This window comes from Rhipicephalus sanguineus, chromosome 11 (assembly GCF_013339695.2).
Source record: "Rhipicephalus sanguineus isolate Rsan-2018 chromosome 11, BIME_Rsan_1.4, whole genome shotgun sequence".
NCBI classification, from domain to species: Eukaryota; Metazoa; Arthropoda; class Arachnida; order Ixodida; family Ixodidae; genus Rhipicephalus; species Rhipicephalus sanguineus.
In genome coordinates, this window is record NC_051186.1 from 14,227,646 (window position 1) to 14,245,457 (window position 17,812).

General features: G+C 47.7%; 1 protein-coding gene across 1 annotated transcript in view; it reads right to left on the reverse strand.

Moving 5' to 3' along the window:
- The window catches only part of LOC119374879 (cytochrome P450 2C23-like), a 41,882-nt gene extending 41,594 nt beyond the window's left edge, over positions 1-288 (reverse strand). The window contains exon 1 of the mRNA XM_049411070.1: positions 80-288. Within this exon, the coding sequence (XP_049267027.1) occupies positions 80-95 (16 nt within the window). The 5' untranslated portion in view covers positions 96-288. The remainder of the gene's footprint in view (positions 1-79) is intronic.
- Between the last annotated feature and the right edge of the window lie 17,524 nt (positions 289-17,812).

The following is a 17,812-nucleotide window of genomic DNA, read 5'->3' on the forward strand; positions in this document are numbered from 1 at the left end:
TATATATATATATGTGTGTGTGTGTGTGTGTGTGTGTGTGTGTGTGTGTGTGTGTGTGTGTGTGTGTGCAATTACTCACCGATACACGGGTCCATATTCCTGTGCCCATTTTATGGCTGTGGAGCAATGGAAGTCAGCTTTGTGCATTTCCTGGTGTCCAGTCAGCGAGGCCCCAGGGACTGCGGGAGGCAGCCGGGTACCTGGTGGGGGGCTTTCCCGCAACCATCGCCAAAGTAAGAGCAGCCATGAAAGCGACAGCACGGCCGTGCTAATAAGCACTCCAGGGGTGAAGTAGTAGACGCCAAACATTCCCGTGACGCAAAGCTTAGTCGGCTAGCCTAATGAAACAAAATGAAAGTCCAGATTACAGCTATGGCATGCTGACGAGGCGAAGCAAAATACGACAATCAACACAAAAGAAGTTGCTGGCACTGGAAAGACAAAAAAACGCCAGGCCTGCGCTGAAACCGCAGCACAGTCACAGCAAAAGCTAGAAGAGCGGCGTTTCTAAAGCACCGTTGTAAACTCTCTTGAGGCTATTAATACATGTACACTAGCAAGGTTCCCACTACGCCATAAATCGCAATTTTTGTGAAGTTCGGAAGCACCTATAAGCCATTATCCGTCATTTTGCGGAGAAGCGAGACACCAGCTGCACGTCTGTAAGGCATTATGTGCACTTTGTTGACGCGACGACTGATGACGATGAAGAATTATGGCTCAGCCCTTTGTAATGGGTTGGAAGCTTTAAGCGGCCCACCAGTTATGTAATTTGCATTGGGTGACGCCCAGTCGCTATTTCCCTCACCCGTCATGCTGTATACCATATGTTGACGTGGGAGAGAGATGAGGGGGGGGGGGACGAAGAACTTTACTGAGACCCCGAGGAAATGGATCATGCCCTTATGGGCTTCCTTGGCGACCAATACAAGTGCACTTGCGAGGAACCCACTATGCTATAAATTATTGTAATTTTGGAGAAGTAGGAAAGTGGGCATTATGCCATTTTTCGTCATTCTACGGAGAGCCGTGGTACCTGCTGAACGCATGTAAGGCATTATGCGCACTTTGTTGATGCTGTGCCTGATGACGACGAAGAATTATGGCGGAGCCTTTTGTAATGGGTTGGAAGTATTGAACAACCTTCTCGTTGCGCAATTCGCATTGTGTGACGCCTGATTACAGAATTCGCGTTGTGCTACGCTTGGTGTTTATTTTACTCTTGTACCACGCTATATTGCATATGGTAATGCGGTTCCTTCCCGACATGAAGCCTGTATAGGACCTTTTTGCAAAGCAGTTTCAAGCACCGGCATCGCTCAGTGGTTGAATACTGGGCTCCCACGCAGAGGACCCAGGTTGGAACCTCGTTCCATCCTAGAATTGTTTTCCTATTTCGTTTTTTTCTTATTTCGAGCGATAGTGGTTACGGACACCGGGGGCGGCGGAAAACTACGGCGCCGAAAACGGCCGGTGAAGTGATCTCATAACAGCTTTCGCTGTAAAATTGTAAACTTGCATCTTTGTGCAATGACAGAAAGTGGACATGCTCAGAGACAATCAAGCCATCTGATAAGATGTCCTCACACCCGCATCTAGGACACATAGCACGAGATGGGTTGTTTTTTCTGAGAGCGAAGCCGCTCCGGCCTGATTGCACGTAAGAGTGGGAGTTTCCACGTTTAGCTTACCTTTGCTTGCTTATATGATGACACTGGTTTCAAACATTGTTTATTCTTGAGGCATCCCACGCGGTCACTCGGAGTTGAAATATCACCGTGGAACGAAAACTATATATTTAAGAATCGGCGTCCACATTTCAGTCATTGTGGAAATCAGAATCGATATTTTTTTCAAAACCTGACGTGAAATTCCATTCAGAAGTGACCGATATATGGGATACGGGAAAGGCATTCTTTCAAATGACCACGTCAGGTGGCACATAGTTATAATTATCTCCGCCCGCCCCCACCCTTCCGCTCCACTCCCACCACATGCATTGTCCCGGCTCTTGTGGGAATGAATTTCGTGACTGTGGCCCGCTCGCTGAGGCAAGCTTGAGACCACTGCCATAGCCACATCGTCAGTAGGTTCTAATCATAGGCAAATGAAAGGCACGAATGTCAACTACGTACACCTGGTTTGCTACCCAATAAAAACGTTGGTATCATTGAACGGGTCAGGACAAAGCAGAGATAACACAAGTTAACAAGACACTCGCGCTTACTTGTGTCCCATCCGTATTGTTCTCTCGAGACCGGCACTTCACGCACTTAACATGATTCGAAACCAGCTCGCCCAAGTGTCGACGTCACTGAACTAGCAACGCTACACTGGCAAAGATGAACAACATCGAGGGTTTAACGTGCCAAAACCACGATACCATTGTGAAGGACGCCGTAGTGGATAGCTGCGGAAAGTTTGACCCCCAGGGGTTCTTTAACGTGCACCAAAATGTAAGCACACGGCTCTCCAGCAATTTAGCCTCTACCGAAAACGCGGCCGCCGCCGCCGGGATTTCATCCCGCGGCCTGCGGGTCAGCAGTCGAGCGCCGTAACCACTATACCACCGTGGCGAGTGCACACTGGCAAAGAAGTTTAGGTTAAAAAGTAAGGTTTGAAATGTATGCATTGCTCTCGACGCAACCAAAAACAAAGCGCGAATAAAAACATTTTCCACAAAAAAGAGTTTTAATCTCGTCATAACTACAGTTTTCTGAGATTCTTAGCGCTTAACAAATATTTCTATTGTTTCCCAAGAAGCCATGCGGTTGGTATTCACATTTACAGCCCATATTCAGAGGATTGGAAACCCGAGGAAGCTTTTGAAGTAGCTTTCGGGCATTGAATCGATACGGGTGGTTGAGCAAAAACTTCGCGCTTCGATAATATTGGCTTATGAAAGAAGCCGGCTAACATATAGACACTTACATTGAAAGGTGTTGCCACTAACAAAGGAGGCCCGGCAAACTGATGCTCCCAGCTAGCGAGGTAAGCCTGCTCACTAAATGACCTTGTTTATATTTGTTGTCGGCTTTGCAGCTCTTGGCAGCTGTGTGGTACATTGACCTGCGATGTGAAACAGGTGCTTTGAGTGTTCCAGCGTTCCTCTTATGCTTAGAATCATGGTACATGCGATGGAATGGCGGCGGGACCTACTACACACCTTGCAGGCCAATGGTGGGCTTGATAATCTAACTATCCTGTTCAAAAAAAATCGACAGTGTTGCCTACAAGTGCAACCACAGGCGGGCTTGTAGCCCAGAACAAAGCTCTTCAATTCTCTCATGACGAGAGCTTTCAACTGGCTGTTCGTCTCCAGCCATTACGAGCTGGGTACAAGGAGCGTGAAATGCGCTGTTTTTTTTTTTTCATTACCAGCATACGGCTCCACGATGTGGAAAATACTCCGTCCAATGATGAAAAAACTTCGTGGATTAGGTGAGCAATGTTAAGCAGCAAACAATAACGGAAACACAAATAAATTCCCGGCATTGCGAAGCTGCCTTTTCATATCGTGGTTTTGGGACGTTAAACCCCAGATATTATTAAGCTGGATTTTGCTAAAATTGAGGGGCACTGATGTCGGCATCATTTAGGGTGGCGACAACTGTAACAGAACTGCCATGTTGTGCCGGAGCACACAGGCGCGCGCTGTGGCAGACGCCATGAATGTGACGTCTGAGTTCGTTTTATTTCTGCACTTTCATGCGCGTGTCTGTTACCATGTTTGTCACTTTAAGAAGAGGCCGTCTGCGTCATCGACTTCGGCCCAATATGGCACCGCCAAAGATGTCACCACCCTGCTCCCGTCGGATGCGGCGTTAACTTCGGGGCACACTTATGCAGACAGACAGGTCGCATCATCTCGCGGCATTGTATGAAACGCCGGTTTGGAGATGTTTTCAAACTTAGGATTGCAAAACAATGTTCAATAAACCCTGCTTTTCGCAGGACCTTAGCTTTTGCTTCTTCATTACATAGCCTAGTTCACACTAGCAGCCATGTGAGCGCGTCCACATTAGTAGGCGCACCGCGATTGCTGCACCTAAAGTCACTGGAACGTTACACTGAATTTAGCCGTACCGTCTTTAATGAGAAGTCACAGTCTTTTACATGCGTAGCAGCTCTTTGACTAGCATGTGTAACGCTGTCCGTCCGTCCGCACAAACCCGAGGCAACGCGCTTCCCTCGGCGCAGGTGTTGGAGCGGTGCCAAGTAGGTCACGCCGCAGCTGGGCGATGACGTCACGCACCCCTCGCACGCTTCCCTCGCAGGTGCGCGCGTACGTCACTCTCTCCCTCACCCGCCGGAGCGCCGCAGCTGCCTGCTCGAACGCCCGCTCGTTTCCCGTGTCCTCGTTTCAAACAAGCGTTTACACTAGTAAACGCTAGTGTAAATGTTTCCCTTCAAACGAATCTTCCAGCGCTCACCGCAGCACCCGCGTTAGCGCCGTTCAACCCGTGACGCCACCCGTGGGCAACGCTGCTGCTTCGCATCCCATCAGCGTTCCCTTCGGGGAGATAATACACTACAATACACAATACACGGGGAGATGGTCCAATTTTGTCCAATACGTCTCGTCAACGTATCGCATTTGTGCTTTTTATAGCCATGTGTTTAGTTGTTATTTGGACTCGCCATGGGTCGTACGCCTGTCGTGCGTTCCACAGAGGAGCACTGACACTACGAGGAACGTCGATGCGCTCGGAGGCGCGAGCGTGCGAGTTGCTGTCGAGACAATAGACAGTTATAGTTTAGCGTTAGCGTGATAGCGGGGTTTAAGGGAATAGCGTTACCGTGCCGCAAACGTTGGTTGCAGAAAGCGTGTTTTAGTTTAGCGGGATAGCGTTTACGTGCCCAAGCCGGGATGGTGGCGCCACCTAGCGAAGGGTGAATGCGTTAAAAAAAGTGGAAAGAACAATACCGAGAATGCTCGCCTGTATCCCCGCACGCAGCAATATTCCTCCTTTTTTTAGTGAAAATAAAAGTAAATAAATATGAACTAAGCACCAAAAGCAAAAATTTCATGTTGCAGACTTGTGTACACCGATCTTCTAGTTAGGCCTAGCGACGTTTGAAATGGGAAACGATCTCAAAAACTACGCTAAGTTATCCGTAATACCGTGTCGTCGAAGCTACCTGAAGGCAAGCGAAGCCATTTAGCACAGTCGTTTGCTACGAAAGAAGTGGATCCGTCCACATCAACGCTAAGTTCAGTTCGAAGCGGGCGTCGAAAACCGCCGCCATGTTTTACGTACACTACGTTAACCACGCAAACACGCTAACGCTAAATCTGACAAATAGCGTGCGCACGGTAAACACTACGGGTCGTTTACGGTACTGCGCATGCGCACTTCGATCCCGCTATTCCGGTAAGCCCGCTATTCCGCTAAACCCGCTAAACTATAACTGTCTAATGCCACCTACGACGACCGGGCAAGTGAAGCCAAACGCTCGCGCGATGCCTGGCCGTCTCCAGCTTGGCTGGTCTTCCCCTCTTCACGGACTCTTCGAAAGGATACATTTTGGAAGCGCCAAATTCTAACGCGAGAGCGTTAAAGAGTTCGTTTCGCAGACATTCTGCTGTCGACGTCGGCCTCGTTAATTGTCAGCGAAGAATAAGCGTTGTCCGTGAGGGAGAATTCGAGATATATGCAAGTAAATGAATACTAAAAGTACCTTCTGCTCGAGTAAGAATGAAACTCAGGCCTTTTGCTTGGAAAGCAGGTGTTCTAACACAGAGCCACGCCATTCCTTGGAACTGCTTCCGAAAAATAAAAATCCCATTCGAATGTCATGTAATGCGAGCAGTCTCCTTAACTGATGTAATTTTGCGTGGCAGAAGCGTAGAATCGCGCCATGCGTGAAGGCATGCGCATTGCATAACAACTAAGGGGTTTAGAGGCCGACCCAATGCAATCGCTCAGACATATTTTATTATCAGCAGCAAAAGCATCAGCAAAGTAAGCAGGTACGTAAGTTGAAGCTTTGCCTTTCGGACGCGTAGTCGGTACTTCGCTGATTCGCAAAAGGAATACTTATGATGTAGTGGGTATTTCGCAGCTCAACTTGCAGTGCGCATTGTGAGATTGGCTAATGTAACGTGCACAGACGTTCCTTTCGTTGCGCCAAGGTGAAGGTGTCTACGGGGCGAACGGGGCCCGATTACGCTGTCGTGTTCTACTCTTAAGGGGAACCTGAAGCGTCCAACTTTAGTTTTTTTTACCGCACATCAAGAATCCTTACCTCAAGCCTTCGTGGACGGCGCGCGTTCTTCCTTCGATATGTACGCCATCTGCTTTTTGATATGAGACACTGGTGCTTTGGTGACTGCTAAAATTTAAAGCAACAACAGTGAAGTTTGAGGCACTTTCATAAATTATGGTGGATTCAGTCTGCAGTGATGTACTGTGCGACTTCGAATCCATTAGACTAGCTATATCAGTGCATTATGTAGTATTGGGATCAGGCAGATGGGTTAACTGTTTTTCCCGAAAGTATAACGCAGGTCTACTCAAACGGCTGCATTGTTGTGATAAAAGTAATATTTATTGTGCTCGTTCCACGCATGGGCACAATAATGGCGACTGCATGTGTTTTTTTGTTATGAGACTTCACCTGGCCAGTAGGAAACACTTCGAACGAGAGCATGTTATGCATTACTCTACAATTCCTCGTCGGCATGTCACAACCGCAACGAAGGCGCGGATCGTGTACCCCGGCTGCTTTTTGCAGCGAAAGTGATTGTTGTTACATCATTCAGGCCTAAACTTGTAATCTAAACAGTTTTTAACTGCACTGACAAGCATCGGAATTGCGGCCAAATCAAAGAGGACCGAAAAAGTCACGCGTGTGTCTCATGTAATCTGTGGCCACACAAGAAATATTTCGTTGTACTTACACCACTATCCAAGAATTCGTACAGGGTACGATGGCACGCGCGGTACCACCGGTCACGTTCTACCGGGAGCAAGACTTTCTGTTCTGGTCGAGTGCCTTGTTCAGCACCCCAAACGGCCACCGTCACGAGCAAAAGTGCCCGTATGACAGCACATGAGATGTAATAATGCGCTTGAAAGAAGGCATAGAAAATAATATTATGAACTCGTATGAAACCGCAGCATGAATGCCTCTGGAATACGACACGCGATGAAATGCATGGAAGGTCAATGGCTGAAAATATTTTTAGAAGTTTTCAGCCTGCCTTTGCTGAATAGCGTACAACTAGAGTGAATGGATAGCATGAAAAAGCTAGCTGATTTTGCATTTTGAGGACTGTATTTGAATAGTAAAAAAGAAAAAGCAGGAAAATAGTGATTTATTACAAATTGAAAGGTGTCTCTCTTTAGTGCGCTGATGATCGCAGAACCTAATTTTGCAAATGTAGATATGTGCGCAGTCTTGTCTGGAATTGTTATTCTTTTATTGCGATAACAATCAGATGGACACTCTCGATGGGTTCTTGCCGTCGGCATCGCCGTCATATCCCGTATAAAGGGGAAATCGATAACATCACCTTGCGCATCGTGTGTTTTACCTGCGAGTAAAAGCTCGCGAGCGCTTGCGACGAACGTGACTGAAACCAAGAAACGAGCCGGTCATCTCCGTCGCACGGAGGTCGCATGTGACAACATAATCCCTCGCGCGAAGCCTGCCGTCAATCGCTCCTCAAGCCCTTTAACGGTGGTTCCCGACAACTGAGCCGCGCGGGGCCGGCAGAACGCGCTAGCTGAGGAACGAGGTGCAAAAGGGGCGGCGCTCTCGATTCCAGCAGTTCTCGCCACTTCGCGTTGAGATGACATACTGCAGAAAAACTCCTTTATCTGGAGAAACCGTATCCTCTTATACCACGGGGGTAAAAGTAAATACTATTAGGGGTAAACGTAAATGCATCACAATGCTAATGCGAATGATTTTGCGGGAATCGTACACAGGCGCGCAAAACAGTTAGCGGCAGCTTCATGTGATCGGACACGAACATATTGACAGCCGGCGGTGATTTTCAGGCGATAAATACGGTCTGTCTGAGCCATGCGACAGACACATGCCGTGTTTCAATTTTCTGCTCCGGAAAAGATGGTACGCGAGTAAAAACCGTAGAACGCTCCCAGTTATGCACGCAACGTTATGGTTGACCTGGAAAGCATGCAATATTCTGCAGTTACATTTATGCGGAAAATTCACAGCGATAGCGCTTGTAAAATTAAGTTATCATGTAGTCTTCGTACTTCCAACCAGTGAGAGAATTAGAGCGTGAATTCGCGTTTAGATAGTATTGACCGATGAAACTAACGGAATAATGCTTTACCGCCTTACACTGAGAGACGCTGCCTCCAACGGAAGATGCCTGATTCTCTAATGCTCCTACCTATAATAGAATGCATTCTAAGTTACCTTGTTATCATTTTACAGTGAAAGCTGTTATGCGATCATTTCAATGGCTGATCATTTCAACGGCCGGCGGCGGCAGCGGTTGTCCCTCGCCAGTGTCCGTAACCGCTATCACGCAAAAAAAAAAAACGAAATAAGAAAGAAAATGTCCAGGGTGGAACGGGGTTAGAACCTGGGCCGTCTGCATGGGAGCCCAGCACTCTAACTCAGAACCATGCTGGTGCTTAAAACTGCTTTGCAAAAAGACCCTATACAGGTTTCATCTCGGGAAGGAACCATATTAACATATGTAATGTAGCGTGGTAGAAGAGTAAAATAAGAACCAGGCGTCACACAATACGATTTACGCAACGAGTGGGTTGTTGAATGCTTCCAACCCATTACAAAGCGCTGTGCTATAATTCTTCATCGTAATCGTGCACAGCATCAACAAAGTGCACATAACTCCTTACAGGTGTTTTTCGGGTACCACGGTTCTCCTCAGCATGACGAAAAATGGCATAGTGGCTGCTTCCCTACTTCACAAAAATTATGATGATTTATAGTGTAGGGGATAACTCGCAAATGCACGTCTATTGGTTGCCAAGGAGGCCCCCATGATTCATTCCATCAGGGTCTCAATAAAGTTCTCTCTCCCTGTCATTCTCACGTTAACGTATGTCATATAGCGTGGTAGGAGAGTGAAATAGCGACCGGAAGTCACAGAATGCGAATTTCGTTACTAGTGGGTCGTTGACAGCTCCCAATCCATTACAAAGGGCTCAGCCATAATTCTTCATCGCCACCAGTCGTCGCATCAAAAAAGCGCACATAACGCCTCACAGATGTGTAGCAGGTATCTGGCTTCTCCGCAAAATGACGAATAATGGCGTAGTGGGTGCTTCTCAACTTCACTAGAATTATCATTTATGGCGTAGTGGGTACCCTGCAGTTGTAATTGTATTAGTAGCCCAAGAAAGTTTACAACGGCCTCTAGAAATGCCGCTCTTTCAACTTTCACTGTGAACTGTGCTGCGCTTTCCGCTCAGGCTGGCGTTTTTAAATGGGAGGAATTTCTTAGCGAACCTTCGGCATTAGAGCGTTTATATCTATCTATCTATCTATCTATCTATCTATCTATCTATCTATCTATCTATCTATCTATCTATCTATCTATCTATCTATCTATCTATCTATCTATCTATCTATCTATCTATCTATCTATCTATCTATCTATCTATCTATCTATCTATCTATCTAGCCGCCTACGTCTGGGTGCTCTCATGAACGCCACATTAATTTGGTGTAGACGAATATTGGCATGAGAGGGTAGGAGGATTTCACGAATATGACAGCCTGGTCAGGAGATGAATAAATGTAAAAATCATGCCACGTACGTCGTCAAACTCCTTGATCCAGACACGTGTGGCACATACCCGATTACCACAGGCCGCGTCGTACCGGTATGCATCACAGGTGATAAACAGTTTATATCTACCCACAAACGGTGAGAACAGACATTTCCAATTTAAATGAGAGAGCGTTAAGAAAAACCGACATCGGCAGCGTTGACACTACGAATGGAAAGAATAAGAATTAGGATGCGAGCAGGAATCGAACCTAATCATTCTGCGTGGCAATCAAGTAGTCTACCACAGAGCCACGCCAGGTTATAAACTGGTTTGGAAAAACAGCCTATGCAGGCGTAATGGCGGTGCAACCTCTATTGTGTTTTTGGTGTTGGCTATTTATTTTTTAGATGAAAGCAATAAACACTACTACTCTTACGATAGGTACTCTTACGATAGATGTGTCGTAGGAGATTAACGTCTGTGGTTCCAGTGTTGGCTCCGCTTTTACAGCAGTCTAATAAAGATTACATGTGTATTCCTATGATTCAGCAAGCTGTACTGAAGCGTTGCTTGACCCCGGTGGAATACATTAGGTAAAGTTACGTGTGATATTCCCATGATTGCACCATAAAGTGCACTTAGTTTCCATAACACTGACGTATCTACTCTAACGTGAGGGCTGACGTTACGTCGCACCATAAGTTACCCATTAAACGCCAGTGTTGTCGACGTGCCTGGTAAGCCCGCGATGTGCACATAGCTGCTACATCTACAAAAACGCGTAGATCAACCTAGTAACGCTTGGCTCAAAGCCATAAAATACAGCGTAGAAGTACTTGCTGACTGCTTCGCATGAAACAGATTCCCACAGCGCGTGGGATCTGCCGAATTTTTTGGTCCGCCTTGGACTAGTTCGTGATTTTTTTTCTGTGCTTGCTCCTGGCAGCTGTGCGGCACACTTATTCGCGAGCTAAGGCAGGAGCGTTTGGCCGTTGCAGCATGTTTGTTCAGCTTAAACTTATGGTGAATTTTATATACTGGCGTTTGCACTAACTACGCTGTTTTCAGAGCAATGGTGCGTTTATAAACGAACTATCATTTCAAGAAAACATGGACAAAATCTGCTACAATCGCAACCAAAGACGGCACGTACGCCTGTCCAAATCTCAATACATGGGTCATAGCGAAACCTTTCAATTAGCCGCATGCCTCCAGCCAAAACAAACGGAGCAGAAGGAGCATGAAATGTACCGTTTGTTTATCGTGATCAACGTAGAGCTCGACACTATAAAAAATACTTAGAACAGTAGCGCAAAGAAGCACACGAAAGGCGAATGATCAAGGCGGGATGCTGACAACTCAGTGTTTATTGCACGTGATTGCATTAGGTGAGTATTTGTCGACCTAGAAACATAATTAGGACAAATTACCTAAACATCATTAACGAAAAAATTAGTAGTGGATACTACAGTATACAGGGAACAATATGCACTTGACGTGCTTCTCGTAACGACGTTCCTCTTTTTTTTTTTAAGTCGTGGTGCGTGATATTTGGGACACCATGTAGAGTGTGGCGTTCTATACAGGAGCTAATGCATAAAAAACATAACTTCAATCAGACAGCTGTCGTCCACCATTTTAATCTAATTTCTTCCCTCACTTCTCCCCCAGTTCCACTTCATCTTCTATTGTGCACTTATTGCAAACCGCTTCACTCCTCCTGACTTCTTTGATTACATGTATGACATCTGGTTCAGACGCAGGTGCTTGGTGACTGGTAAACCACTTTTGGGAAGCGTTATGATGGTTGTATGTAATTTTCTATTACTGATAGATCATCGGGCTAATACGAAACACCTTGAGCGACAGCACGTATTGTATTTTTGTGTGATCCCTTACCCTCACGTCACGGCAAACGTGAAGGCGCAAATATGGCAGCCACCTCGCTTTTGCCATCGAATACGATCGTTTAACTGCATGATTGAACAATTGTAATGCATGAAGTGTGTCGAAACGGAAGAGGCCCGAAAAAAAAAAAAACGTGGAGCAGGCAGCGGCGAGTCGGGGGCCCCAGCGGGTCCTCGCCGGCTAGTCCTTGAGGACTTCAATAAAGTTATTGGCCTGCCTGTCTGTCTGTCTTGGTTCCGCTAGGTGGTGGGATCAAATTTTTATTTTATTAATTTTTTATTTTCTATTTTTAATCGAAATTTTAGTACATTTCGTACTTTTATCTAATTTATCGCTATTGGCCTGGGACACTTAGGTGGTGCAGGCAGGGCGTAGATATTTTTTTAAATTTAAATTTGATTTGTATTTCGCCCAACTCCACTTTAACATAATGTCTGTCTGTCTGTCTGTCTGTCTGTCTGTCTGTCTGTCTGTCTGTCTGTCTGTCTGTGTAAAGATTTATTGGCTAGCTTTTTTGAGTAGCTTTGACATAAAGATTTATTGAGACGCTTATCTCGTCCTATGACTGGTGAGGCTTTAGGACTGCTGTAGTCCTGCAAGCCTCACGAGTATTCCTCTCTATCTGTTTAAACCACCTTGTGTTTTTCAGAGCTAGTGAACCTTTGCTAGCTACACTGCTTTCCAGTGCCGTTTGTGAACAAATTTCTCATGTAAGCGGCTTTGTGACTACTTCTTCTTTCACGAGACATAAGCCTAAATACACCGCTAAATACACTCCGTGCCCGTAAAAATGTTCTCCCGTAGGATACGCGCGCTCTTATCCCACCGTGTGGCTGTTCTCTCCCCCTTCACCCTACTAGGGCGGAGGAAGTCGTGCTTAGGAGGCTTCGGGCAGGGGTGGCGCTTAAACCAGCTATTCTCTCAACATGGAACTGGTCGCATTTACCAGTTGGTGATACATGCCCGTACTATTCTGTTCCGGTGATGCAAGCAGATGCATACCACCTTATATGGACATGCCAAGGATTACAGACGGAACGCTCCCGTCATCTACGGCAAGCTGGTCTTCGCTACAGTGACACAAACAGTTATGACCGATGGATACATGACAACACATTCCACAAGACACTTCTTCACTTCATACACAACCCCGGCCTAACGGCGCACATTTAACACAAATATACCCAACTGTAAGGACCGAGTGGTGGTTCGTCACGTTTGCGAGTGCGTGGCTCAACGGAACAGGCGACAAGAGAATACGCACGAATGAGTTTGGATCAACATTTATAGGGACAAGGTATGCTAGGGACGATCACGGAGAACAAGCACAGAGATAAACACACAAATTAATATGAACGTCCTAACCGCGGAATGTCCGATCGAGGGTACAGAAAAAACATCTCACGACTTGTAGATGTTGGAGGGTCAGTCCACATGCGGCGACGAGTGTCGTTGAACGCAAGCCCAGGCACGCAGGTGACACGTCCCGTGTGTTTCACGGCAGGATGACAAGGCCTCCGTAAGGCCTCCCGTTTGATCACGGCCTTGCGCCGTCCCAGGTGGCGACGGTGTTCAGGAACTCATGACGCCTGCCCGCCGACACAGCAGGAGCCGCGCCCTGTACCGGTAGCCTCAGGCAGGTAGCTCGGCTCCCTAGGTCTCACCGAGAACAGGCAGGAGGAGCTCCCCGGACAGCGCCCTGGTCCGGCACGTCCTCGCTGGAGCCACCGCCAACGCCCGAACCACCAGGCAAGCACCAGTCCTCGCTGAGCACGGCCACGACGAACTTCTCGGACAGCGCCCTGGTCCGGCGTGTCCTACGGCTAGCTTCGCTCAGCCGTCTGCGCGTTCCACACGCGCCTCTCTTCTTTTTCGTCTTCTTTTTTCTTGTGCTGCCGCCGCGCGTGCCACCTGTCCCTGGCTCGCCTTCATGTCGCCGTCGTCTTCACCCTCACAATTCCGCACAAACATCTCAAAATTACACCAAAAATTCCCAAACATATAAATTTCTTTCAGAAATTCCCTTCATTCATTACAATTATCCCCCCACTCAAGAAAGTTGTTCGGCACAACAACTTTTCCACGATCATGAAGTCCAACAACACAATAATGCTATTTACATGAAGTCGCACATGTTTTGCGATAGTTCTGAGCAAATGTAACACAACTTTGTTCGAAAGGACCCTATCGGTGATGGGGTTGGATTTCCCTTTCTTCATATCTCTTGAGGAGGTTAGCGTGAAATAAGCTAACTCGCGAACCCAGGTCTACTAGATAATCCCAGTCGTTGCGTCTCTCGACGACTGTAAAGGGACCTTTCAATGTGAGGAGTAGCCTATTTTTCTCCGATGGAAGGAGCAGCAACACTCTATCGCCTGCATACAGCTCTCGAGGTCTTTTCGTTCTGTCATCATACTTCTTTTGTGAAGCTTTTGCTTTCTGGACCTCTTCTTGGGCAATCTTGCAGGTGTTCTGCAACCTCTCTTGTAGCTTGGTGGCATATTCGTATATCGTCTTGGTCTCAGCATCGAGGTTGTCGCTTGTCCACAGTTCCTTGAGGATGGACATTGGGCCACGTACAAATCTTCCGTACAGGAGGTCAAATGGTGAAAAGCCAAGGCTCGCTTGTGGGACCTCACGATAAGCAAAGAGTAGTGGAGCCAAGTACCTGTCCCATTGTTTAGGGCACTCCTGACACATTCGCCTAATCATCTGCTTGAGTGTCCTATTGACGTTTTCAACAAGCCCGTTCACCATGCTGTGATAAGGCATCGTGGGAAGTTGTCTAAATGACAGTAGTCGTCTCAGATCTTGTATCAGGCCAGATGTGAAAGATTTGCCACGGTCGCTCACTATTTCCCGTGGGACCCCAACGCGAGCGAACATTTCTAGTAGCGCTTCCGCTACTCGCTCCGTTTCAACACTCGGCAAGGCTACCGCATCTGGGTAGCGCGTGGCAAGGTCTATCATCGTTAGAACGTATCTATTTCCTTTTTGCGAAGTTGGGGACAGAGGACCGATAATATCAATCGCGACTCGGTGGAATGGAGTCTCGATTATGGGCATATTCCCCAAAGGCACACGACCCACGAGGTGCTTTGGTACTGTTCTCTGACATATGTCACACGATTTTACAAAGCGTGTGATATCCGCTTGTACTCCAGGCCAATAAAACTCTTCAAGAACACGGTCTACTGTCCTCTTTTGCCCCTGATGTCCAGCGAGCAATCCCTCGTGTGCCATCTTCATTACTGTGGCGCGTAGCTTCTTCGGAACCACCAGTTGTTCGAAGTGTCGCTGTTCGGCAGTCTGGTAATGCCGGAAAAGGATGCCATGGACCAGCACGAACTTGGTAGTAGCTCGTTTCTTGGACGTTGTTGTTTGGTCCAATGCTTGGAAACAAGCCTCCAGTGTCTGATCCGTGCCCTGCAATTGCCGAAGTTCTTCCGGGCTGACGTTTAAGGCGTCAACTTGCGGTGCGGTTAAGTTTTGCAGTTTTCCCCTCTTTCCTGTAGCAACCGTCACTTCCTTTGATTTGCTACGCTTTGTCGCTGTCTCTGTCACTTTCTCACTCGGTGCATCTGTTTGCTTGAAATCAGGATCTGCAATCAGGACAGCACCTTTGATGTTGCCAAGGATAACATCGTACAGAGGGTTCTCCATGCAAACAGCACGAGCAACTCCCCTGAAAAACGGTGAATCAATAAATACGTCGGCCTCTGGCAGACACTTTTCCGACCGGTCTAGTAAGCGTATAATGCGTGTGTTGCCAGTTAGCTTGTTGTCGGGAACCAGTGAGCGTTTTACTACAACCGTGCTGCAGCCGGTATCTCGGAGGACAGTCACCAAGTTGCCTTCAAGACGACCCGTGACCGTCGTCATCTGTTTCCACCCTCCACAACAGGTTGTACAGCTCTGGGCAATATCCAGCATACCATGACTTTTGCATGCACTTGTGTGGGCAGGCTTTCGTTGTTTTTTCTGCTCATTCTGCAATTCTTCCTGTCTTAGAACAGAGCATGAAGCTTCACGTCTCCCAGAGCCAATAGAGCACGTGTCGGCGCTATGACCAGGCTTCTTGCACTTCCAGCATGGTGACGGCTTCGGTGCCCTAGATCTGGTCCAGCAGACGGAAGCTTTGTGTCCCGGCTTGTTGCAAAGAAAGCAAACAGGCTTTCCTTTGCTCTCTGTCGTCACAGCTGCTTTATAATGGCCTGGCGGCTTCCCCTTCTCTTCTGTTCCTTCCTTGCCTCTAGCAAGATTTATGATGCCTTGCGCTTCCAAGTACTGGTCAGCTGTCTTTGCCAGTGTGTCAAGGTCATCACATCCTCTTTCCTTCAGAAAGATCGCCAGTTTTTCTTCGCAGCTGCCTAGAAACTGCTCCGACACGATCTTGTCTCGCAGCGCTTCATACGTCTTCGGTGTCTTGGCATAATTGTAATGAATGAAGGGAATTTCTGAAAGAAATTTATATGTTTGGGAATTTTTGGTGTAATTTTGAGATGTTTGTGCGGAATTGTGAGGGTGAAGACGACGGCGACATGAAGGCGAGCCAGGGACAGGTGGCACGCGCGGCGGCAGCACAAGAAAAAAAGAAGACGAAAAAGAAGAGAGGCGCGTGTGGAACGCGCAGACGGCTGAGCGAAGCTAGCCGTAGGACACGCCGGACCAGGGCGCTGTCCGAGAAGTTCGTCCTGTCGCGGACGCCAGAAAATTGTAAGGACCGAGTGGTGGTTCGTCACGTTTGCGAGTGCGTGGCTCAACGGAACAGGCGACAAGAGAATACGCACGAATGAGTTTGGATCAACATTTATAGGGACAAGGTATGCTAGGGACGATCACGGAGAACAAGCACAGAGATAAACACACAAATTAATATGAACGTCCTAACCGCGGAATGTCCGATCGAGGGTACAGAAAAAACATCTCACGACTTGTAGATGTTGGAGGGTCAGTCCACATGCGGCGACGAGTGTCGTTGAACGCAAGCCCAGGCACGCAGGTGACACGTCCCGTGTGTTTCACGGCAGGAAGACAAGGCCTCCGTAAGGCCTCCCGTTTGATCACGGCCTTGCGCCGTCCCAGGTGGCGACGGTGTTCAGGAACTCATGACGCCTGCCCGCCGACACAGCAGGAGCCGCGCCCTGTACCGGTAGCCTCAGGCAGGTAGCTCGGCTCCCTAGGTCTCACCGAGAACAGGCAGGAGGAGCTCCCCGGACAGCGCCCTGGTCCGGCACGTCCTCGCTGGAGCCACCGCCAACGCCCGAACCACCAGGCAAGCACCAGTCCTCGCTGAGCACGGCCACGACGAACTTCTCGGACAGCGCCCTGGTCCGGCGTGTCCTACGGCTAGCTTCGCTCAGCCGTCTGCGCGTTCCACACGCGCCTCTCTTCTTTTTCGTCTTCTTTTTTCTTGTGCTGCCGCCGCGCGTGCCACCTGTCCCTGGCTCGCCTTCATGTCGCCGTCGTCTTCACCCTCACAATTCCGCACAAACATCTCAAAATTACACCAAAAATTCCCAAACATATAAATTTCTTTCAGAAATTCCCTTCATTCATTACACCAACAAATATTATGCCTTAAGGGCAAGTCTATGTCGTAAATAAAAAAAATAAAAAAAATATTTACTGAGAGATCCTAAGGGTCATTGCATGCATTACGCAGGGACCTAATGGTACGTCAATTAGGGTACGATTTGATGCGCAAAAGAAGTTGCAGTATGCGTTTCGCCAATTTTCTTACGAATGGTTTTACATCATCGCTGCTGAAGGATTTAGGTATCCCACGCCGGCAAGGAACATCAATAATATTATCGATGATGCATTTCAATCAGACGCGCGTAAAAAGGAAAGCTCCACAGACTTAGTAATTTTGTCAAGCACCGCCATGCAGGATGTACTTGCAGCGCCGAGAGCTTGTAGGCTGTAGTCTATGAACATCCACATTTCATTCTGTATTAGTTGGGTTGCCGGTGAACTGTCAATTCATCCCTTAGGATTTTGCCAGTAAGACTAGAGAGCCTGGCACTGTTCGCAGCTCCGCACGCTACGGGATGTGTCGCAGCGGTTACGGAGCCATGTGAACCCTCTCTTCACATGTTTTAAGTTTAGGACAAGCCTAACTGTCCGCTCAGGAGGTGGTCATGTTGCATTTTCAGTGCCATGTCCCTCAAATATTG